The 19,594-nt window shown below is 40.1% G+C and overlaps 1 protein-coding gene across 6 annotated transcripts in view; it reads left to right on the plus strand.

Annotated features, from left to right (window-relative positions):
* The window catches only part of CDK19 (cyclin-dependent kinase 19), a 272,481-nt gene extending 264,678 nt beyond the window's left edge, over window positions 1-7,803 (plus strand). For all 6 annotated transcript variants that reach the window (XM_010856610.1, XM_010856605.1, XM_010856609.1 and 3 more), the window contains one exon: window positions 3,495-7,803. In XM_010856610.1, the coding sequence (XP_010854912.1) occupies window positions 3,495-3,626 (132 nt within the window). In that variant the 3' untranslated portion in view covers window positions 3,627-7,803. The remainder of the gene's footprint in view (window positions 1-3,494) is intronic.
* The last annotated feature ends 11,791 nt before the right edge of the window (window positions 7,804-19,594 follow it).

Here is a 19,594-nt window from a genome sequence, read left to right on the forward strand (position 1 = left end):
CAGGTAGCTCAGTGGTAAAGAATCCGCTTGCCAAGCAAGAGATGCAGGTACCATCCTTGGGTCGTGAAGATTCTCCTAGAGAAGGAAATGACAGCCTACTCCAGTATTCTTGCTGGGAAAATCCCATGAACAGAGGAGTCTGGTGGGCTGCAGTCCATGGGGGTCACCAAGAGTCAGACACGACTGAGTGACTAGAGAACAACAATACTTAAAATAGATCCTTTTAGAAATAAGCAGTACTTAACTCTAAAGTTTGATTTTACAGTTCTAATCTTTCTAGGGCATTATATGAAAATGAAGATTTTTGTCATTTCATGTAATTGCAAGATATTTTGTTTCTTGTTTATCTTACAACCCTGAGGAGGGAAGGTGAGGTAGGCAGCTCCTCCTCAACATTTCTCATTTTACCCTTCCATCTGTCTGTCGGGTTTGGGTCAGAAAAAGACCCCTAGATAAGCAGTTGAAAGGGAGAGGAATGGTGCCTTACAGTGAACAAAGCAAGCAGCACACTTCAGAAGGATTTGCCATCACTGGGAGGAAATAATCAGTACATGGCCACATGACAGAAGAGAGAGGGACCAAGACTTGTCAGGAATAACTGTTAAATCTCACAAGAAATAATTTTGAGACAAGAAAATACATTTGTTGAGATTCAAACGAAAACTACAATTGTATTACCATTCAAGAAATTAAAGGAAGAAACCCTAAGGATTGATGTTTGGAGAGACAGGTAAAAATACAGGTGAAAACCGTAGGGAATCTTGGGGGAAAAAAAAAGTTTTCAAGGTAGTAACAAACTTAAGATCTAAGAAGGGAAACAAAAAACTTTAAAAAAAGGTTTAGAACCACAGTCCCTCAGGGAACTGGTGGAGAAGGAGCATGTAGGAGAGAGATAATAGAAAACAAAACCACAGGCAACGAAGACATAAACTCACTGATTAGGAACTGGAAACCAGAGAAACGCTAACAAGAAAGACATAATAAATAGCTGTTTAAACTGGCTTTACATTTTGAATATCTCAACACAACTACTTTGAAAACTTCCCTTGAAAGATTCCCTGTAAGCAGCAGAGTATATAAAAGCACTTCCACTGGTTCCAATTAAACTAATCAAGGCATCAGTTTGGTCTGCAAAGCAGCTTGCTATTTGGGTAGTAGTCATGAACGTATGGAGAAGGCAATGGCACCCCACTCCAGTACTCTTGCCTGGAGGATCCCAGGGACAGAGGACCCTGGTGGGCTGCAGTCCATGGGGTCGCTAAGAGTCGGACAAGACTGAGCGACTTCACTTTGACTTTTCACTTTCATGCATTGGAGAAGGAAATGGCAACCCACTCCAGTGTTCTTGCCTGCAGAGTCCCAGGGACGGGGGAGCCTGGTGGGCTGCCGTCTATGGGGTCGCACAGAGTCGGACACGACTGAAGCGACTTAGCAGCAGCAGCAGTAGCAGCACGAACGAATTTGAATTTTACTATAAAGTCAGCTTTCCCCTAACATTAGTTTATTCCTATTGTATTATATGAGCAACAAACCTTTATCATGTACTAGTGCATCTTGGTGTCTCTGATTATGTTATATTAGACTGATTATAGTCATTCATGGACAGATTACTTAACTGTATTTACTCCTTTCAAATCTAGGAGTTCTTCAAATGTTTTTCTTTGTCCATACTGAGCTGTCTACTTAAAAATAAACCAGCATATCTATGACATGGATAGCTTTCTCAGCTATTTAGTTGGAAAGATTAGCATGAAGGGTGAGGGTGAGAGACCTCTTTGCAGCTCTCATAGTATCAGCACTGCTGCTGCTGCTGCTGCTAAGTCACTTCAGTCATGTCTGACTCTGTGCAACCCCACAGATGGCAGCCCACCAGGCTCCTCTGTCCCTGGGATTCTCCAGGCAAGAATACTGGAGTGGGTTGCCATTTCCTTCTCCAATGCATGCATACATGCTAAGTCACTTCATTCGTGTCCGACTCTTTCCGACGCTATGGACAGCAACCCACCAGGCTCCTCTGTCCACGGGATTCTCTAGGCAAGAATACTGGAGTGGGTTGCCATTTCCTTCTCCCACATTTGTTCTTTATCCAGTATGGAGGAGCTATTGTGCAGAGTCTAATCTGCTAAAGTAAAAGCAGTCACAGGCAGCCTAACAACTGTAGGCCTTGTGAATGGAAAGAACATTTTTTTTTTTCCATAATAAACTTACAATAAATGTTGTTAAGATTTGTCAAGGCTTCTTACAATAATACGACTAAGAGTTGTGTAACAAAGGAAGGAATTAAGTGGCATTATTTTTAACCAAAACTATCTTATTGCCCTGTTTTCTTGGACCAGATGTTGCAAGTCCAGTTTGGCTGCCTCTCGTGCACTGAGTGGGGCAGCCTTGCTGATTTGTCCTTCATTAAACCCGCCAATGCCACCTCAAGGTCATTGACATTTTAAACTCCCAAGTAATAGCTTTATTGGGCTTCCCTGGTGGTTCAGACGGTAAAGAATCTGCCTGCAATGCAGGAGACCTGGGTTTGATCCCTTGGTTGGGAAGATCTCCTGGAAGAGGGCATGGCGACCCACTCCAGTATCCTTGCTTGGGAAATCCTGCAGGCAGAGGAGCCTGGCGGGCTACAGTCCGTGGGGTCGCAAAGAGTCAGATACGACTGAGCGACTAACACTTTCACAGTAGCTTTATTACATAGGATCTTGTCATGCTTTGCTCACAGGAAGAACCAGTCTTCTGGGCAGAGCCAAAGACACAGCTGCAGTTAACCAAGCACTGCTTATAGTTAACCAACCACTATATTCTATTTCTATAGATGAATTTTTCTTTTACGTATTTTTTCATATTTGCCCTTGATACCATGAAGATGAATGTTTCATTTAAGGTAATAAAAATACACTTAATTGAAATACATTTGTCGTAGCCTTCTCGAGGAAATTTTCACATACATTTTTTTTTTTTTTTTTTAAATTCTAAATGTTATCTGAAGTTGATTTTTAAAAAAGCACCTATTTGCTGCTACCTTGTCTTGCTTTGTCAGGTAGGTGGTGCTGCTGAGGCTACTCTAGCCTCTACCTGAGGAAACTCTTTTCTAAAAACGATTTCTTAGTCACAGCTTTGTTATTTATAATGAGAAAATTAACAGCACATCAGTATACATTATGAACACCACCGGATCAAAATGCCAAATTGATTCTTCCTGTTTGCAAATCTCAGTTATGCAAAGAATCTCTAACCAGAATTAGTCAGCATCAATTTCCCCTCTACCTCTCATTGCCCGTGTAGCTTATCTTCCAAAGACATCCAGCCAGCTTTTGTGCATGCCAGAACAGTGGTAGCAGGCTATGAGGTGAAATCAGCAAAACATACTGACACATGGAATTAGCTGTCAGCTACCATGGGTCAGAACCCACAGCCCTCTGTGTCCTATTGCGATGAACATCTTGAGCTGCTCTCGTACCCCATAGGTCATCCCCTTTTCCTGTTTGCTCTCCTAGCACTCCAGCTCGCGCCTGAATTACCAAAGCAGCGTCCAGGGATCCTCTCAGTCCCAGAGCACACTAGGCTACTCCTCCTCGTCTCAGCAGAGCGCACAGTACCACCCATCTCACCAGGCCCACCGCTACTGACCGGCCGCAGCCCAGAGCACAGACTCCAGCAATATGATGTCTGCATTGAAGAGAACCAAAAATGCAAGCTCTGATGCTGCCAGCCACTTAGGAGGAGAACTATTTACAGAGCGTTTTGCAAGACTGACTGATGTCTCTTCTTTAGTGACTTAAAGAAGATTTTTGTGAAGTTTCCCCAACAGCCTTTCCCTGCATGTGTTCCATTGTGACTTCTCTGATAAAGCGTCTGATCTAATCCCAGCACTTAACTTCTGTAACCTTCAGCATCTTTGGGAAGGATTTCCTGGTGCACCTTTCTCATGCTGTAGCAATCGCTATGATTTATCTTTTCAAAGCTCTTTTATTAGGATTTTAATGTTTTGGAAACAAGACTCCAGTGGTGTATAGTTTTATACTTCATGAACTGACCTAGCAACACAGGTAAATATGCACCTTTTAAAGCACTACGTGGTTTTCACAGAATCTAACTCTTTTGTTCATGGAAATCTTAAACAGGAACTGTTACTGTCCCAAAGTACCTTACTATTACATTTTTATTTATCTGGTTTCAGGGAAGGTCTAGTAAAAAGACAAGTGGTGGGACAGTGGGAACCTGCAACCAAAAACAGCCTAGATCTTTGCAGTTACTATGCTTTATGCTATGAAGAACTAAAACATGTGGTAATTTTTATATAATCCTTCATATGGAACTTAGTTCCCAGAATCATCTTATTCTGAATAGTATTCAGTAATTAAGAATGATAATTTTAAACTTCATGTAGCTTAAGTCTACTTTAAAAAGGGTTTCAAGAGCTTTGATGAAATACAGTCCTCTGGTGACCCACACCAGAAAACTGAAGAGAGTATTAACTGCACTTGGATTTCTTTAAGAGTAATGCTGATCAAAGGATGTATTGCTTCCCTTTGAAGGAAAAGCTTTTCTTGTGTATTGTACATATAGTTGGCTTCTCTAAAGAACTGTTGGTTTCTTCACATCTGGGTCAGCTTGAGTAACTTTCTTACATAATCAAGGGTACTCAAATAGAAGCCTGCAAATTAATCTGCTTTTAAAACAAAAAGCAGTGTTCTCCATTTGTATTTGTGTTAGACATAGAGTGACTATTTTTAAAGCATGTTAAAAGTTTAGGTTTTGTTCATGTTTCAAGTATGTATGATGTATGCATAATTTTGCTGTTATTACTGAAACTTAATTCTATCAAGAATCTTTTCATTGCACTGAATGCTTGCTTTTGCCCCTAGGAGAAAACTTAACAATTGTGCCTAAACTATGGGCAGATAGTATACGACTATATTATCTAAGTACATATTTACATTTCTATGATCTATGAATTAGAGGCTGAGTTTGCTCTTAGCCAGTGAGTTCTTTCTTAGCCAGCATAAGGAAGCTCCCCAGAGTCCCACAGAAATGTAAAGACTTGAGCTTCCATCGTAATGTAAGGGGCAAGAAATTTGTGTTCTTCTAAATGCTACTAGCAGCACCAGCCTTGTTTTAATGTTTTCTTGAGCTAGAAGAAATAGCTGATCGTTGTTATATGCAAGTTATATGCATTTTTTTACTTTTCCTTGTGAACTTATCTACCTGGTTATCTACTCTGGGTCCATACACAAGTAAAATAAGATTTTAGACAGAAGCCAGTATACATTTTGCACTATTGATGTGATACTGTAGCCAGCAAGGACCTTCCTGATCTCAGCATAATAATGCTTATTAATAACAAAGACTGTGTAGGGATGCTGATGAACACTGAAGATGAAACAGTTGACATGCTCCACTGGAAGGAATTTGATTGTCTCCATGGTGATTTACTGCTTCCGCTGTTAAAAATGAGAAATTAGTAGCCCTCTGCATAATGTAGCTACCTGTGTGAAGTTCTGTCCTGGGCCCTGAAGCCTCAGTGGCATCAGATCCTCACAGTACCCTCCCCCTGTGCCCAGCATCATGCTGGGGGAGATAGGAAGGGCAAGACATACTTCCTGTCCTTGAAGAGCTCATGACTGAGTCCATGACAGGAAGCGTTCCTGGGATGACAGGCTTATAAATGAAACCATCTTAGAACATGAGGTCTCTTCGTCTACTTCTAAACCCTCTTGAAGAGAGTTATCCCAAATTTTGCCCTATAATAAACAAGTATCATAGAGAGGTTTCTTTGTTTATCTACCTTCAAGAAAGCCAACAATTAAGTATCACCACAGGCATTAATATATATTTGAAATGTTTACAGCAGCCTTTCAACAACAATTGGGTGGCCCTTGTAGGCAGAACATACTCAACTAAGTTGAGTTTGTAGGAAATTACAGTGAGAAGATAAGCTCTGTTCCTGCCCTTGAGCGGGGCATACATTTAATAAAAGACAAACCCAAATATGCACATGAATCAAAATATCATGCCCTTTAATACACTTTGATATAAGTCATTGTGATACGTGCTTATGTGATCACAGGACTACCCTGCTTTCTTTGCATGTAGTGAATTTTAGTGGCAGAACTGATACAGAAACTGGTGGGGACTTTATCAGTTGTTCCCAGTGTTCTTCACACAGGGTCTAGCCAGACATGCCCATTACACACGTGACTCTTTCTGGTCACTGCACCGGTACTGGCGCTTTCCTCCTGTGGTCTTGCCTCAGAGTTGGTGATGCCCACTGGTGCCCATTACCCTTTGAAATAATTTTGGTTCACAATTTCCTTTTCCTTGTAAAGGAGAACAAAGCCTTTAACATAGGCATGGGCCCTAAAACTGTGGGCCCTTGAAGGAAACCTGGGAAGATTTTTGAGGTTAAAATTTACTTTCGTGTTCCCCAAATAACCACATTCCTCTTCAAAAATTTATTACAATCGGTGTCCCCTGAGAACGCAGGGTGAACATCCAAACCAGGGGAAGTTACTGAAAGGAGGGGAGGAATCAAAGCAAAGGTTTTCTGCATTTCATATTACAAATCAGTTTTTGAGTTAGCTTTTTGTTAAGGTGTGTATTTAGGAAAAAGTATTCTCGAGTTTCAGGACAGCTGAGCTCACAGGTAAGGCAGCCTGGCGGCAGGACGGACACTATGAGGCTGAAACAATCCTTAAGATGAAGCAGATCATGCAGGAACATACAAAAGCCAAGGACATGTATATTTTTATATCTGTGTGGTTTTAAAACTTTAGTACTTAGAATTTTGGCCTTCTGCACTACTCTTTTGCTCTTGTAAACACAATTTACATTTAAGAATGGAAAGGGATGACATTTACTTACGTGTTCACTGCCTCATTCCTGAAGAAGCAACTGCTAGTTGTATGCCTCTATAATGATGCTCTTTTCTCTGCTGAAGAGAAGAAATAGTTGGACAATAAGACTTGCAGCTTAATCTGCTTGGAATGCTTGTGTGTGACAAACTGTCAATGAAGGAACAGTCTACGAGAATTACAAATGCTAACCTCTGTAATGGTATCTTTCTGGGGAATGGAGAAAGGCAGTGAAATGGCAGACTAAAGGAAGCTTGAAGGACTCAAGTATAAATAATATTTTATATAAAACATAGCTGTTTAGGTTTCCTTAATCTTCAAGAATAGTCACAAATATCATAAGGCAAAGTTCATTGTTTTAGGGTTTTTTAAAAATGTGTTGTACCTAAGGCCATACTTACTCTTCTATGCTATCACTGCGAAGGAGTGATATGTATGTATTATATGAAAAAAAATCCTTAATGCACTGTTATCTCCTAAATATTTAGTAAATTAATACTATTTAATTTTTTTAAAAATTTGTCTGTGTAGACACTAAAAGTATTACACAAAATCTGGACTGAAGATGTCCTTTTTAACAACAATTTAAAGTACTTTTTATATATGTTATGTAGTATATCCTTTCTAAACTGCCTAGTTTGTATTTCCCATAATTCCTCTATGTGAAGTGTACCTGTTCTTGTCTCTTTTCAGCCATCTTTCTGCACGCATCCCTGTTTGTACGACTTTAGACATGACTGTGTATGCTTTGCCACGCCCTGTGAGGTGTGCATTGAAAGCCGGCTGCCCCCAGCGGGGCCTGCTCCCCGGGTGCAGGACAAGCTTGCAGCTTTGGAGCCAAGTGTTTCTCGCTTTTGAGTTTTCCTGACATCCTTCTTGAAATGACTGTTAGAAATGAATTACATTGCATTTATTTTATATTCTTGGTTGTAATAAAATTTAATTGACTTTGTGTCACTGTGGATTTTTTAAGTGTAGGAAAAACTCTTGTTACAACAAGTTTTAGTGTTAAAATCTGATGTGTGTGCCTCAAAGCTTTTCAGATTACACTTGTCCTGCAGAGATGCAGAGTCTCCCTGTGAGCTGCAGTATGTTATCTTATTTAGAATGCTTATGATGTCACAAAACCAAAGAGGCAAGGCTTGCAAATACCTCAGAAGCAAAATTACAGTTTTTTAAACATATCTAGGGGTGATACCCTTTTTTTTAAAAAAAAGTGAAATTTAGAAAGGTGTTTTAGAAAAAGCAAATAGCGTTTTGTGGGAAGATGGCCCCGGAAGTTTCTTTTCTGAGGACATTATGTTGTGCCTGGCTGCCCCCTCCTACAGTTTACCTGATGAATCGTCTGTGGTTATTCCAATGGTTAAAGGCATCGTGGAGTGAACTGAAGAATGTTTAAGTGACATAAGCATTCAACATAAAACGTGAACTCTGGGACTTCCTTGGTGGTCCGGTGGATAAGATTCCATGCTCCCAATGTAGGGGGCCTGGGCTTGACCCCTAGTTGGAGAACAAAGATCCCACACGCCACAACGAAGCCTGTGAACCACGACAAAGATCCAGTGCAGTCGAAATAATAAATTAAAAAAATCACTCTATTTAAAATAGATATTGCTTCACCACTTGACACAGACTCTATATTTAACACTGTGACACACACAGGGTAGAGCTTCTCTTGGGGAACAGTTTTTGACCACAGCTGCCTTTCTAACCAGCCACCTGGGTAAGAGAAAGTGGATGACTGTGCAAACCCCTTATCACTCCTGGGAAAATAGCTCGAAGGTATCGGGCTACCTCCCTAGCCAATTGTAAGTTCTTTGTGGACAAGGTCTGGGTTTTATTCTTTCACTCCCAGCACCTGGCATGATGCCCAACACAGCAGATAATATGGTGAGTCCTTAGCATCAGCTTTGTTCATTGACATATGATTCCTTGATACGCCATATTTGTGTATGAACAGGGAGATGAACCTATATATTTTTGTTCTGTGAATAACGAAAAGGCATTTCTTTTTTATTTATCTGTTGTTGAGGTATAGTTGAAGTACAATATTATATAAGTTTCAGGTGTACCACACACAGTGAATCATAATTTTTAAAGGTTATACTCCATTTATAGTTATTATAGTGACTTATTTCCTGTGTTATACAGTATATCCTTGTAGCTTGTTTATTTTATACAGAGTAGTTTATATCTCTTAATCCCCTACTCCTATCATGCCCTTCCCCCGTCTCTCCTTTCTCCACTGTTAACCACTAGTTCTCTGTATCTGTGAGTCAGTTTCTTTTTTTTTAACATTCACTAGTGTGTTGTATTTTTTAGAGTCCACATATAAGTGATACAGTTTCTCTGTCTGACCTATCTCATTAAGCATTGTTGTTCAGTTGCTAAATCATGTCCTACTGTTTGCCAGCCCATAGACTGCAGCGTGACAGACTTCCCTCTTCTTCACTATCTCCCAGAGTTTGCTCAAAATCACGTCCATCGAACTGGGGATGCCATCCAATCGTCTCATCTTCTGTTGTCGCCTTCTCCTTTTGCCTTCAGTCATTAAGCATAATGTCCTCCAAGTCTTTCCATGTTGCAAATGGCAAAATCTCATTCTTTTTTATGGTTGAGTACTATCCCATTATATATAAAATACAGAAGGGGATATATATATATATATATATATACATCTCATACCATCTGTTGAAGGACACTTACATTGCTTCCACATCTCAGCAATTTTAAGTAATGCTGCTCTGAACATTGGGGTGCATATATCTTTTTGAATTAGCATTTTCATTTTATCTGGAAAGATAGGAGTAGAACTGCTGGATCATATGGTATTTCTATTTGTTAGTTTTTTGAGGAAACGCTATACTTTTTTCACAGTGGCTGCACCAATTTCCATTCCCACCGACAGTGTACAGGGTTCCCTTGGGGCATTATTTTCTTAAAATAGGTTCATATCTTATATTTTTGGTTCCAAAGTCATAATATCACTCTAGAGGAACAAATAGTTCAAACAGCATTTGAGTAAAAGATTAAGCCAAGTTAGCTGTCTTCTTTAGAAGCCATCTTTCCTTTGGTTCTTCAAGAGGAGGGCATCTATATTAAAACCTCACATAGCATTTATCTAGCAGGTAGTAGAAAGCCAGCTTGGACAAGCAACACACAAAACAGGAACATTTGTTCATTTGATCTAAATGAGAGAACAGAACAGAGGGGAAAGAAATGAAAATACTGGCCTAAAACATTAATATATATTTAGCACAATCCTTCTGACTTTTCACTTTCTGCTCTTCAGGCTTACAGAATTTTTTTCACACAAAGAAGCTATTAAGGACTGGATGTTTGTGTCCTCCCCTGATTTTTATGTTGAAGACCCTATCCCCAGTGTGGCAGTATTGGAGATGGCGTGTTTGTGGACGTAACCAAGGTTCAGTGAGGTCACACAGGTGGGCCCTGATCCAATAACATCGGTGTCCCAGTAAGAAGAGGCACTAGGGCGCATGCACAGGCTCTCCCTTCTGTCGCCCTGCTCCCTCCTCCCTCCTTTTTCTCCTCCCTCTTTTTCTTCCCTCCTTTCTCTCTCTCCCCCACAACCCATCTTCCCACCATGTGAGGACACAGCAAGAAGGCAATCATCTGCAAGCCAGGAAGGCAGTGTTTACTGAAAACTTGACTCTGCCAGACTGATCTTGGACTTCACAGCCTCCAGAACTCAGAAAATAAATTTCTGTGATTTAAGCCACCCAGTCTATGGTATTTTGTTACAGAAACCTGAGCAAACTAATACATACTTTGGACCAAGAAGTGGGCTGTGGCAGTAACAAACATCTAAAAATATAGAAGGGGCTTCGGAACCGGGTAGTAGGTAGAGGCTGGAAGATGTGTGTGCTAGAAACATAAAAGGTTAAGGGCAATTCTAGTGCGGGCTCAGAAGGAAAGAGAGCCGAGGGAAAGCTTCCGTCTTCTTAGAATAAAGAGTGTAAGTAATCAGGAACAGAATTCTGGTAGGAATATGAACATTAAAGACCATTCTGGTGAGTTCTTAGATGGAAATGAGAAACAGGAGAAAGGAAATTGGAAACTGAAGAAGCAGCAATCCTCGTTACAGAGTGGCAAAGAACTCGGCTGAACTGTGCTCCAGTGTTTTATGAAAAGTAGAATTTTCGAGCTATGAAATTGCTCTTAAAAGATCTCTCGTGTGGTGGTGGGGGAAATGGACACAGAGTATGGTAGAAGGAATACTGAGAAGGAAGAAGACACACTAAACATTTCCGACTTTTGCCTTCCTCGGATCTTGTCCTCTGCATTCATTCTCTTGTATGCATTGGTTGGTCCTGGGAGTCCCTCTTTGAAAGATCTGGTCCTTCAAGAAAATGCTAACATGTAACAAGCTTTTCTTTTGGTTGTAAGATTAACCTAAATTAATTGAAACCTACAGACCTTAAATTATAAACAAGATGTTCAAGATGTGACTGAATTCAGCTGCAGGTGCCATATTTTAGTTGTATGACTAAATACCTATTGACATAACTCATAAGCAGCACGATGAAGACATCGTAACTATACAGTTCAAAGGACTCTGAGAACTTCCTAGGTGCAGCATGTGTGCTCAGCTGTGTCCGACTCTGCAACCCCATGGACTGTAGCCTGCCAGGCTCCTCTGTCCATGGAATTTTCCCAGTAATAATCTTGGGTGGGTTGCCATTTCCTACTCCAGGGGATCTTCCCAACCCAGGGATCAAGCCCTTGTCTCCTGCATTGGCAGACAGATTCTTAGCACTGAGCCACCTGGGAAGCCCATATATCCTTATAACAAAGCCCAAATCAAGAAGCAGGACACATTCATCACTCCAGAAAATTCCCTCATTCTCCTTTCTAGCTAATACCCCACACTCACAAAGGCAACCACTGTTCTGTTTTCTATCACCAAATATTAGTTTTGTCTTTTTAGAATTCCATTTAAATAGAATCATGCAGTTTGTACTCTTTTGTGTCTGGATTCTTTGGCACAACATCATGTTTTAAGATTTACCCATATTGGATATATCAGCTTGTTTCTTTTTATTTCTGAATAATATTCCATTGTATAACTATACCACTATTTAGTCATTTGTCTGTTGATGGACATTTGGGGTTTTTTCTGTTTGGAGCTACTGTGAATCATGCTACTATAAACTTTTGTATAAGTTTTGTTGAGAACATATATTTTCATTTATTTTGTAGAAAGAATAGTTAGAAATGGAATTGTTACATCATAAGATATATTTTCTCTTTAAAATAAATTGCCTAAGAGTTTTCTAATTTTATGTAATTTTCTACTCTGAGTAGTTCATGAGAATCCAGTTGCTTTGAAACTCAGTAACATTTAGTATTGTCAATCTTCTTGTAAGTTGTACCAATGCTTTCTTATGTCAGTCTCCCAAATCAATAGAAATAAGAACAAACATTAACAACTGGGACCTAGTCAAACTTACAAGCTTTTACACAGCAAGGCAAACCATAAACAAAATGAAAACACAACCTACAGAATGGAGAAAATATTTGCAAATAATGAGACCAACAAGGGACTAACTTCCAAAATATACAAACAGCTCACAACTCAAAAATAAAAAACAAACAACCCTATTAAAAAATGGGTAGGAGACCTAAATAGACATTTCTCCAAAGAAGGCATACAGATGGTCAATAGGTGCACGAAAAGATGCTCGACATCACTAATTATTAGAGAAATGCAAAGCAAAACTACGAGGTGTCACCTCCCACCAGTGAGAATGGCCACCATCAAAAAGTCTGCAAATAATAAATGCTAGAGTGGACGTGGAGGAAAGGGAACCCTTCGACACTATTGGGAGGAATGTAAGCTGGTACAGCCACTACAGACAAAAGTATGGAGGTTCCTTAAAAAACTAAAAATAGAGCTACCATATGACCTAGCAATGCCACTCCTTGGCATGTACCCTGAGAAAATCATAATTCAAAAGGCCATGTACCCGAATGTTCATTGCAGCACTATTTACAATAGCCAAGACATGAAGGCAACTTAAATGCCCATCAACAGAGAGATGGATACAGAAGATGTAGTGTGTGTGTGTGTGTGTATATATATATAATGGAATATTATTAAACCATAAAAATAACCAAATAGTGCCATTTGCAGCAACACAGATGGACCTAGAGATTGTCATAATGAATGAAGTCAAAGACAGATATCATATGATACTGCTTATACATGGAAATCTAAAAATAAGGGTACAAATGAACTTATCTACAAAACAGAAAGAGAGTTTCCGAAAACAAAAGCAACCTTATGTTTCTAAGGGGTAAGCAGGGGAGGAATAAATTGGGAGTTTGGGATTGACATATACACAGTACTATATGTATATATAAAATAGATAACTAATAAGGACAGAGTGCATAGCACTGGGAACTCTACTCTGCAATGACTTATACAGGAAAAGAATCTAAAAAAGAGTGGATGTATGTGTAACGGATTCACTTTGCTGTACACCTGAAACTAATACAACATTGTAAATCAATTATATTCTAATAAAAATTCAAAAAGCAAAAACCATGCTCTCTTCTCAAGGTATGATTAATATGATTTGTTTTACTCACGATATGCTTACATGAATCTTAACTAGTTTAAAAAACTGGGCTGAAGACCTAAATAGACATTTCTCCAAAGAAGACATACAGATGGCCAACAGGCATATGAAAAGATGCTCAACATCACTAATTATTAGAGAAATGCAAATAAGAGCTACAATGAGGTACCACATCAAGCCAGTCAGAATGGCCATTACTAAAAAGTTGACAAATAACAAAAGCTGGAGAGGATGTGGAAAAAAGGAAACTCTCTTACACTGTTGGTAGGATGTTAGTTGGTGTAGCTACTAACAGTATGGCAGGTCCTCAGAAAATGAAAAACAGAATTAGCATATGATCCAGCAATCCCATTCTTGGGAATATATATAGACAAAACCGTAATTCAAAAAGATACATGCACCCTCCACCCACTATGTTCATAACAGCACTATTCACAATAGCCAAGGTATGGAAACAATCTAAATGTCATTGGACAGATGAATAGATAAAGAATATGTGGTATAAATACACAAGGGAGTATTACTCACCCATAAAAAAGAAATGCCATTTGCAGCAACATGGATACAACTAGAGATTATATGTAAGTAGAGATTCATACCAAATGAAGTTAAGTCAGAAAGACAAATACCATATGATATCACTTATATTTGGAATCTAAAATATGACAGAAACCATAATGGAAAAGAATATATAAAAATGAATGTATTATTATATGTGTAACTGTATCACTTTGCTGTACAGCAATAATTGACATTGTAAATAATCTATACTTCAATCAAAATATGTTAAAAATATCATCAATCTTTTAAAAAATTTTAGCAATTCTAATACATATGTACTGGTATCTCAATATGGCTTTAATTTGCATTTCCAAGCTGACCAATGATGTTGAACCTTTTTTCAGGTGCTTATTAGTACATGAAAGATCATTAGTATCATCAGCCTTCTGTGTAGTGTCTAAGGCGTCTTTCTACTTTTAAGGTGTTTTATGCATTCTTTACATATTCTGAATATAAGTCCTTTGTCATATACATGCATCACAAATATTTTTTAATTTTGATGAGGTCCAATTTTTCCATTTTTAGTATGTGTATATATATATCCTAAGAAACGCTTGACTACCCCAAGGTGTGAAGATAGTCACCTCTATTTCCTTCTAATAGATTTTAGTTTTAGCTTTTTTCTCTGAGCCACCTCGAAATAATTTTTGTGTAAGATGTGAGGTCAAGGATCTTTTTTCTTATACAAATATCTAGGAGTAGGGAGAAGCAATAGGAAGTAAATTAATACAGGACATCACGGTACCAGTGTGCTGACCATCGGTGAGGATGACAGACACAGAAGCAGCGGAGATTTGTAGTCACCCCAAGGGGTAGCTTCAAAAGCATTTGAAGGGGGCTCCCCTGGGGGCCTAGTGTTTAAGAATCCACCTTGCAATGCAGGGGACACTGGTTTGATCCCTGGTCCAGGAAGATCCCACATGCCTCAGGGCAACGAAGCTCATGGACCACAACTACCGAGCCAACACTCTAGAGCCCTTGCACGGCAACTGCTGAGCCCATGTGCTGCAACTATTAGAGCCTGTGTGCCTAGTGTCCATGCTCCCCAACGAGAGAAGCCACTGCCATGAGAAGCCCACACACTGCAACTAGGGAGTAGCCCCCACTCGCCGCAACTAGAGGAAAGCCTGTGTGCAGCAACAGACTCACCACAGCCATAAATAAATACATCTTAAAAAAAAAAAAAAGAAAAAAGTGTTTGGGGGAAGCCAATTCCCAACCTCAACATTGTTTAAGAGGGAATACCTTTCTAATGTCCAAGAGCAGAAAAGGGCTTCCCAAGTAGCCCACTGGTAAAGAATCCACCTGCCAATGCAGGAGGCTCAGGAGAGGCAGGTCCTGTCTCTAGGTCGGGAAGATCTCCTGGAAGAGGAAATGGCAACCCACTCCTGTATTTTTGCCTGGGAAATCCCATGGACAGAGGAGCCTGTGGGGCTACAGCCCATGGGGTCACAAAGAGATGGACATAACAGCACAAAATCCTTCCTAATGTCCAAGAACAGAAAAAGCTTGATTAACAAGGGTCCCCATGGGACTTTTTTGGTGGTCCAGTGGCTAAGACTCCATGCTCCCAATGCAGGGGGCCCCGGTTTGATCCCAGATCAGGGAACCAGATCCTTACATGCTGCAACTGAAGATCGAAGATCATGCATGCTGCAACTAAGACCCAGTGCGGCCAAATAAGTAAATAAAAAGACAACTGATATTCTAAAAACAAAACAAAACAAGGGTCCCCATGAGTTGATTCCATGATGTTTCCCATTATATTCTCATCTCATTGCAGAAAAGAACATAGACATTGAGCTGGTTAAATTTCACAAGACTAATGCCACTTGTGATCCCTAATAACTGAGTTCTAACATTCACCTCCACATCAGCCATATCAACAAGGTGCAACAGAAGGAACACGAATTTTGGAGACAGACTTAGGCTTGAAATCTGGCCCTTCTGCCTTTGCTGCAGTTCATGGGGTCACAAAGAGTTGGACATGACCTAGTGACTGAACAACAGCAACTGCCTTTGAACTGTGCAGCCTTGGATAAGTTACTGAAACTTATTTTGTTTTCTTATCTATTCTTGTTTTATTATCTATAAAATGCCAAAAATAGCATCTATCTCAGAGCTTAAGGATTAAATAAGAAATATGTGTTGTGCCCAGCAGATGCCTGGCCCATAGTAGACTCTCAATAAATGTGCATTCTACTGTTTTTCTCTTTCCTCTGCAATTTCTATGTGCTTGAATATGTGTTTCTAGTGTAAATAATATGTTTAATACCCTTTATTTCATTCATTTGATGGTCTATCTTAAGACAGAAGATGACATCTACAGATTTCCTTTTCTTGGGCTCTAAAATCACTGCTGATGATGACTGTAGCCATGAAATTGGAAGATGATTGCTTCTTGGCAGGAAAGCTATGACAAACCTAGACTGTGTTAAAAAGCAAAGAAATCACTTTGCTGACAAAGGTCTGTATAGTCAAGACTACGGTCTTTCAAAATTCAGACTTAATTGAAGAAAGTAGGGAAAACCATTAGGCCATTAAGCTATGACCTAAATCAAATCCCTTATGATTATACAGTGGAACTGACAAATAGATTCAAGGGATTAAACCCGATAGAGTGCCTGAAGAACTATGGATGGAAGTTCATGACACTGTTTGGGAGGCGGTGATCAAAAGCATCCCCAAGAAAAAGGAATTCAAAAAGGCAAAATGGCTGTCTGAAGAGGCTTTACAAACTGCTGAGAAAAGAAGAGAAGCAAAATGCAAGGAGAAAAGGGAAGATATACCCGTCAAAATGCAGAGTTCCAAAGAATATCAAAGAGAGATTAGAAAGTCTTCCTAAGTGAAAAATGCAAAGAAATAGAGGAAAACAAAGAATGGGAAAAACTAGAGATCTCTTCAAGAAAATTAGAGATTCCAAGGGAACATTTCATGCACAGATGGTGTGCACACAATAAAGGGCAGAAATGGTAAGGACCTGACAGAAGCAGAAGATATTAAGAAGAGGTGGCAAGAATACACAGAAGAACTGTACAAAAAAGATCTTAATAACCCAGATAATCACGACGGTGTGATCACTCACCTAGAGCCAGACATCGTGGAGTGCGAAGTCAAGTGGGCCTTAAGAAGCATCACTACAAACAAAGCTAGTGGAGGTGATGGAATTCCAGCTAAGCTATTTCAAATCATAAAAGGTGGTGCTGTGAAAGTGCTGCACTCGATATGCCAGCAAATTTGGAAAACTCAGCAGTGGCCACAGGACTGGAAAAGGTCAGTTTTCATTCCAGTCCCAAAGAAAGGCAACACTAAAGAATGTTCGAGCTACTGCACAATTGCACTCATTTCACATGTTAGCAAAGCAATGCTCAAAATTCTCCAAGTCAGGTTTGAACAGTATGTGAACTGAGAATTCCCAGATGTTCACACTGGATTTAGGAAAGGCAGAGCAGCAGAGATCAAATTTCCAACATCCATTGGATCAAAGAAAAATCAAGAGAGTTTCAGAAAAACATCTACTACTGCTTCAGTGACAACATTAAAGCCTTTGACTGTATGGATCACAACAAACTGGAAAATTCTTAGAGAGATGGGAATACCAGACCACCTTACCTGCCTCCTGCAAAACCTGTATGCAGGTCAAGAAGCAACAGTTAGAACTGGACATGGAACAACAGACTGGTTCCAAATTGGGAAAGGAATACGTCAAGGCTGTATACTGTCACCCTGTTTATTTAACTTATATTCAGAGTACATCATGTGAAATGCTGGGCTGGAGGAAGCACAAGCTAGAATCAAGATTTTGGGGAGAAATATCAATGTCAGATATGCAGATGACACCACTTTTATGGCAGAAAGTGAAGGGGAACACTAAAGAGCCTCTTGATGAAAGTGAAAGAGGAGAGTGAAAAAGCTGGCTTAAAACTCAACATTCAGAAAACTAAGATCATGGCATCTGGTTTCATCACTTCATGGCAAATAGATGGGGAAACAATGGAAACAGTGACAGACTTTATTTTGGGGGGCTCCAAAATCACAGCAGATGGTGACTACAGCCACGAAATTAAAAGACGCTTGCTCCTTGGAAGAATAGCTATGACCAACCTGGACAGCATATTAAAAAGCAGAGGCATTACTTTGCCAACAAAGGTCTGTTAAGGCAAAGCTGTGGTTTTTCCAGTAGTCATGTATGGATGTGAGAGTTGGACCATAAAGAAGGCTGAGCGCCAAAGAATTGATGCTTTTGAACTGTGGTACTGGAGAAGACTCTTGAGAGCCCTTTGGAAAGTAAGGAGGTCAAACCAGTCAATCTTAAAAGAAATCAACCCTGAATGCTCTTTAGAAGGACTAATGCTGAAGCTGAAGCTCCAAATCTTTGGCCACCTGATGCGAAGAGCTGACTCACTGGAAAAGACACTGATGCTAGGAAAGACTGAAGGCAGGAGGAGAAGTGGATGACAGAGGATGAGATGGTCACTGACTCTATGGACATGAATTTGAGCAAACTCTGGGAGATGGAGGACAGAGAAGCCTGGCATGCTGCAGTCCATGGGGTCGCAAAGAGTTGGACACGACTGAGCGAATGAACAACAGCATGGTCTTTCCAATAGTCGGGTACAGTTGTGAGAGCCAGGCAATGAAGAAGGCAGAGTGCCGAAGAATTTATGCTTTTGAATTGTAGTGCTGGAGAAGACTCTTGAGAGTCCCTTGGAAATCAAGGAGGTCAAACCAGTCAACCTTAAAAGAAATCAACCCTGAATGCTCTTTAGAAGGACTGATGCTGAAGCTGAATCTTCAATACTTTGGCTACCTGATGTGAACAGCTGACTCATTGGAAAAGGCCCTGATGCAGGGAAAGACTGAAGGTAGAAGGAGAAGGGGGTTACAGAGGATGAGATGGTTGGATGGCATCACCAATTCAATGGACATGAACTTGGGCAAACTCCAGGAGATGGTGAGGGACAGGAAGCCTGGCATGCTGCAGTCCACGGGGTCGCAAAGAGTTGGACATGACTGAGCGACTGAACAACAACCACAACAATGACGACATCTTCATCTATATAGACTACTAGGTTAGTCACTTGCAGGTCAAGAAGGACACCACCCTTCATGCCAGGGAGCACTCTTACAAGCAGAAGGTTATGTAACAGGCATCCGGGTTCAGCTTCTTTAATGAAACTCTACTAAAAATGGACATCTTTTTTTTTTGGGTGGGGGTGTTAGTTCTAAAAGGTCTTGTAGGTCTTCATAGAACCGTTCAACTTCAGCTTCTTCAGCATTACTGGTTGGGGCATAGACTGGGATTACTGTGATATTGAATGGTTTGCTTTGGAAACGAACAGAGATCATTCTGTTGTTTTTGAGATTGCATCCAAGTACTGCATTTCGGACTCTTTTGTTGACCATGATGGCCACTCCATTTATTCTGAGGGATTCCTGCCCGCAGTAGTAGATATAATGGTCATCTGAGTTAAATTCACCCATTCCAGTCCATTTCAGTTCACTGATTCCTATAATGTCAACATTCACTCTTGCCATCTCTTGTTTGACGACTTCCAATTTGCCTTGATTCATGGACCT

This window comes from Bison bison, unplaced genomic scaffold, assembly GCF_000754665.1.
Source record: "Bison bison bison isolate TAMUID 2011002044 unplaced genomic scaffold, Bison_UMD1.0 scf7180017864373, whole genome shotgun sequence".
In the NCBI taxonomy this organism is placed as follows: Eukaryota; Metazoa; Chordata; class Mammalia; order Artiodactyla; family Bovidae; genus Bison; species Bison bison.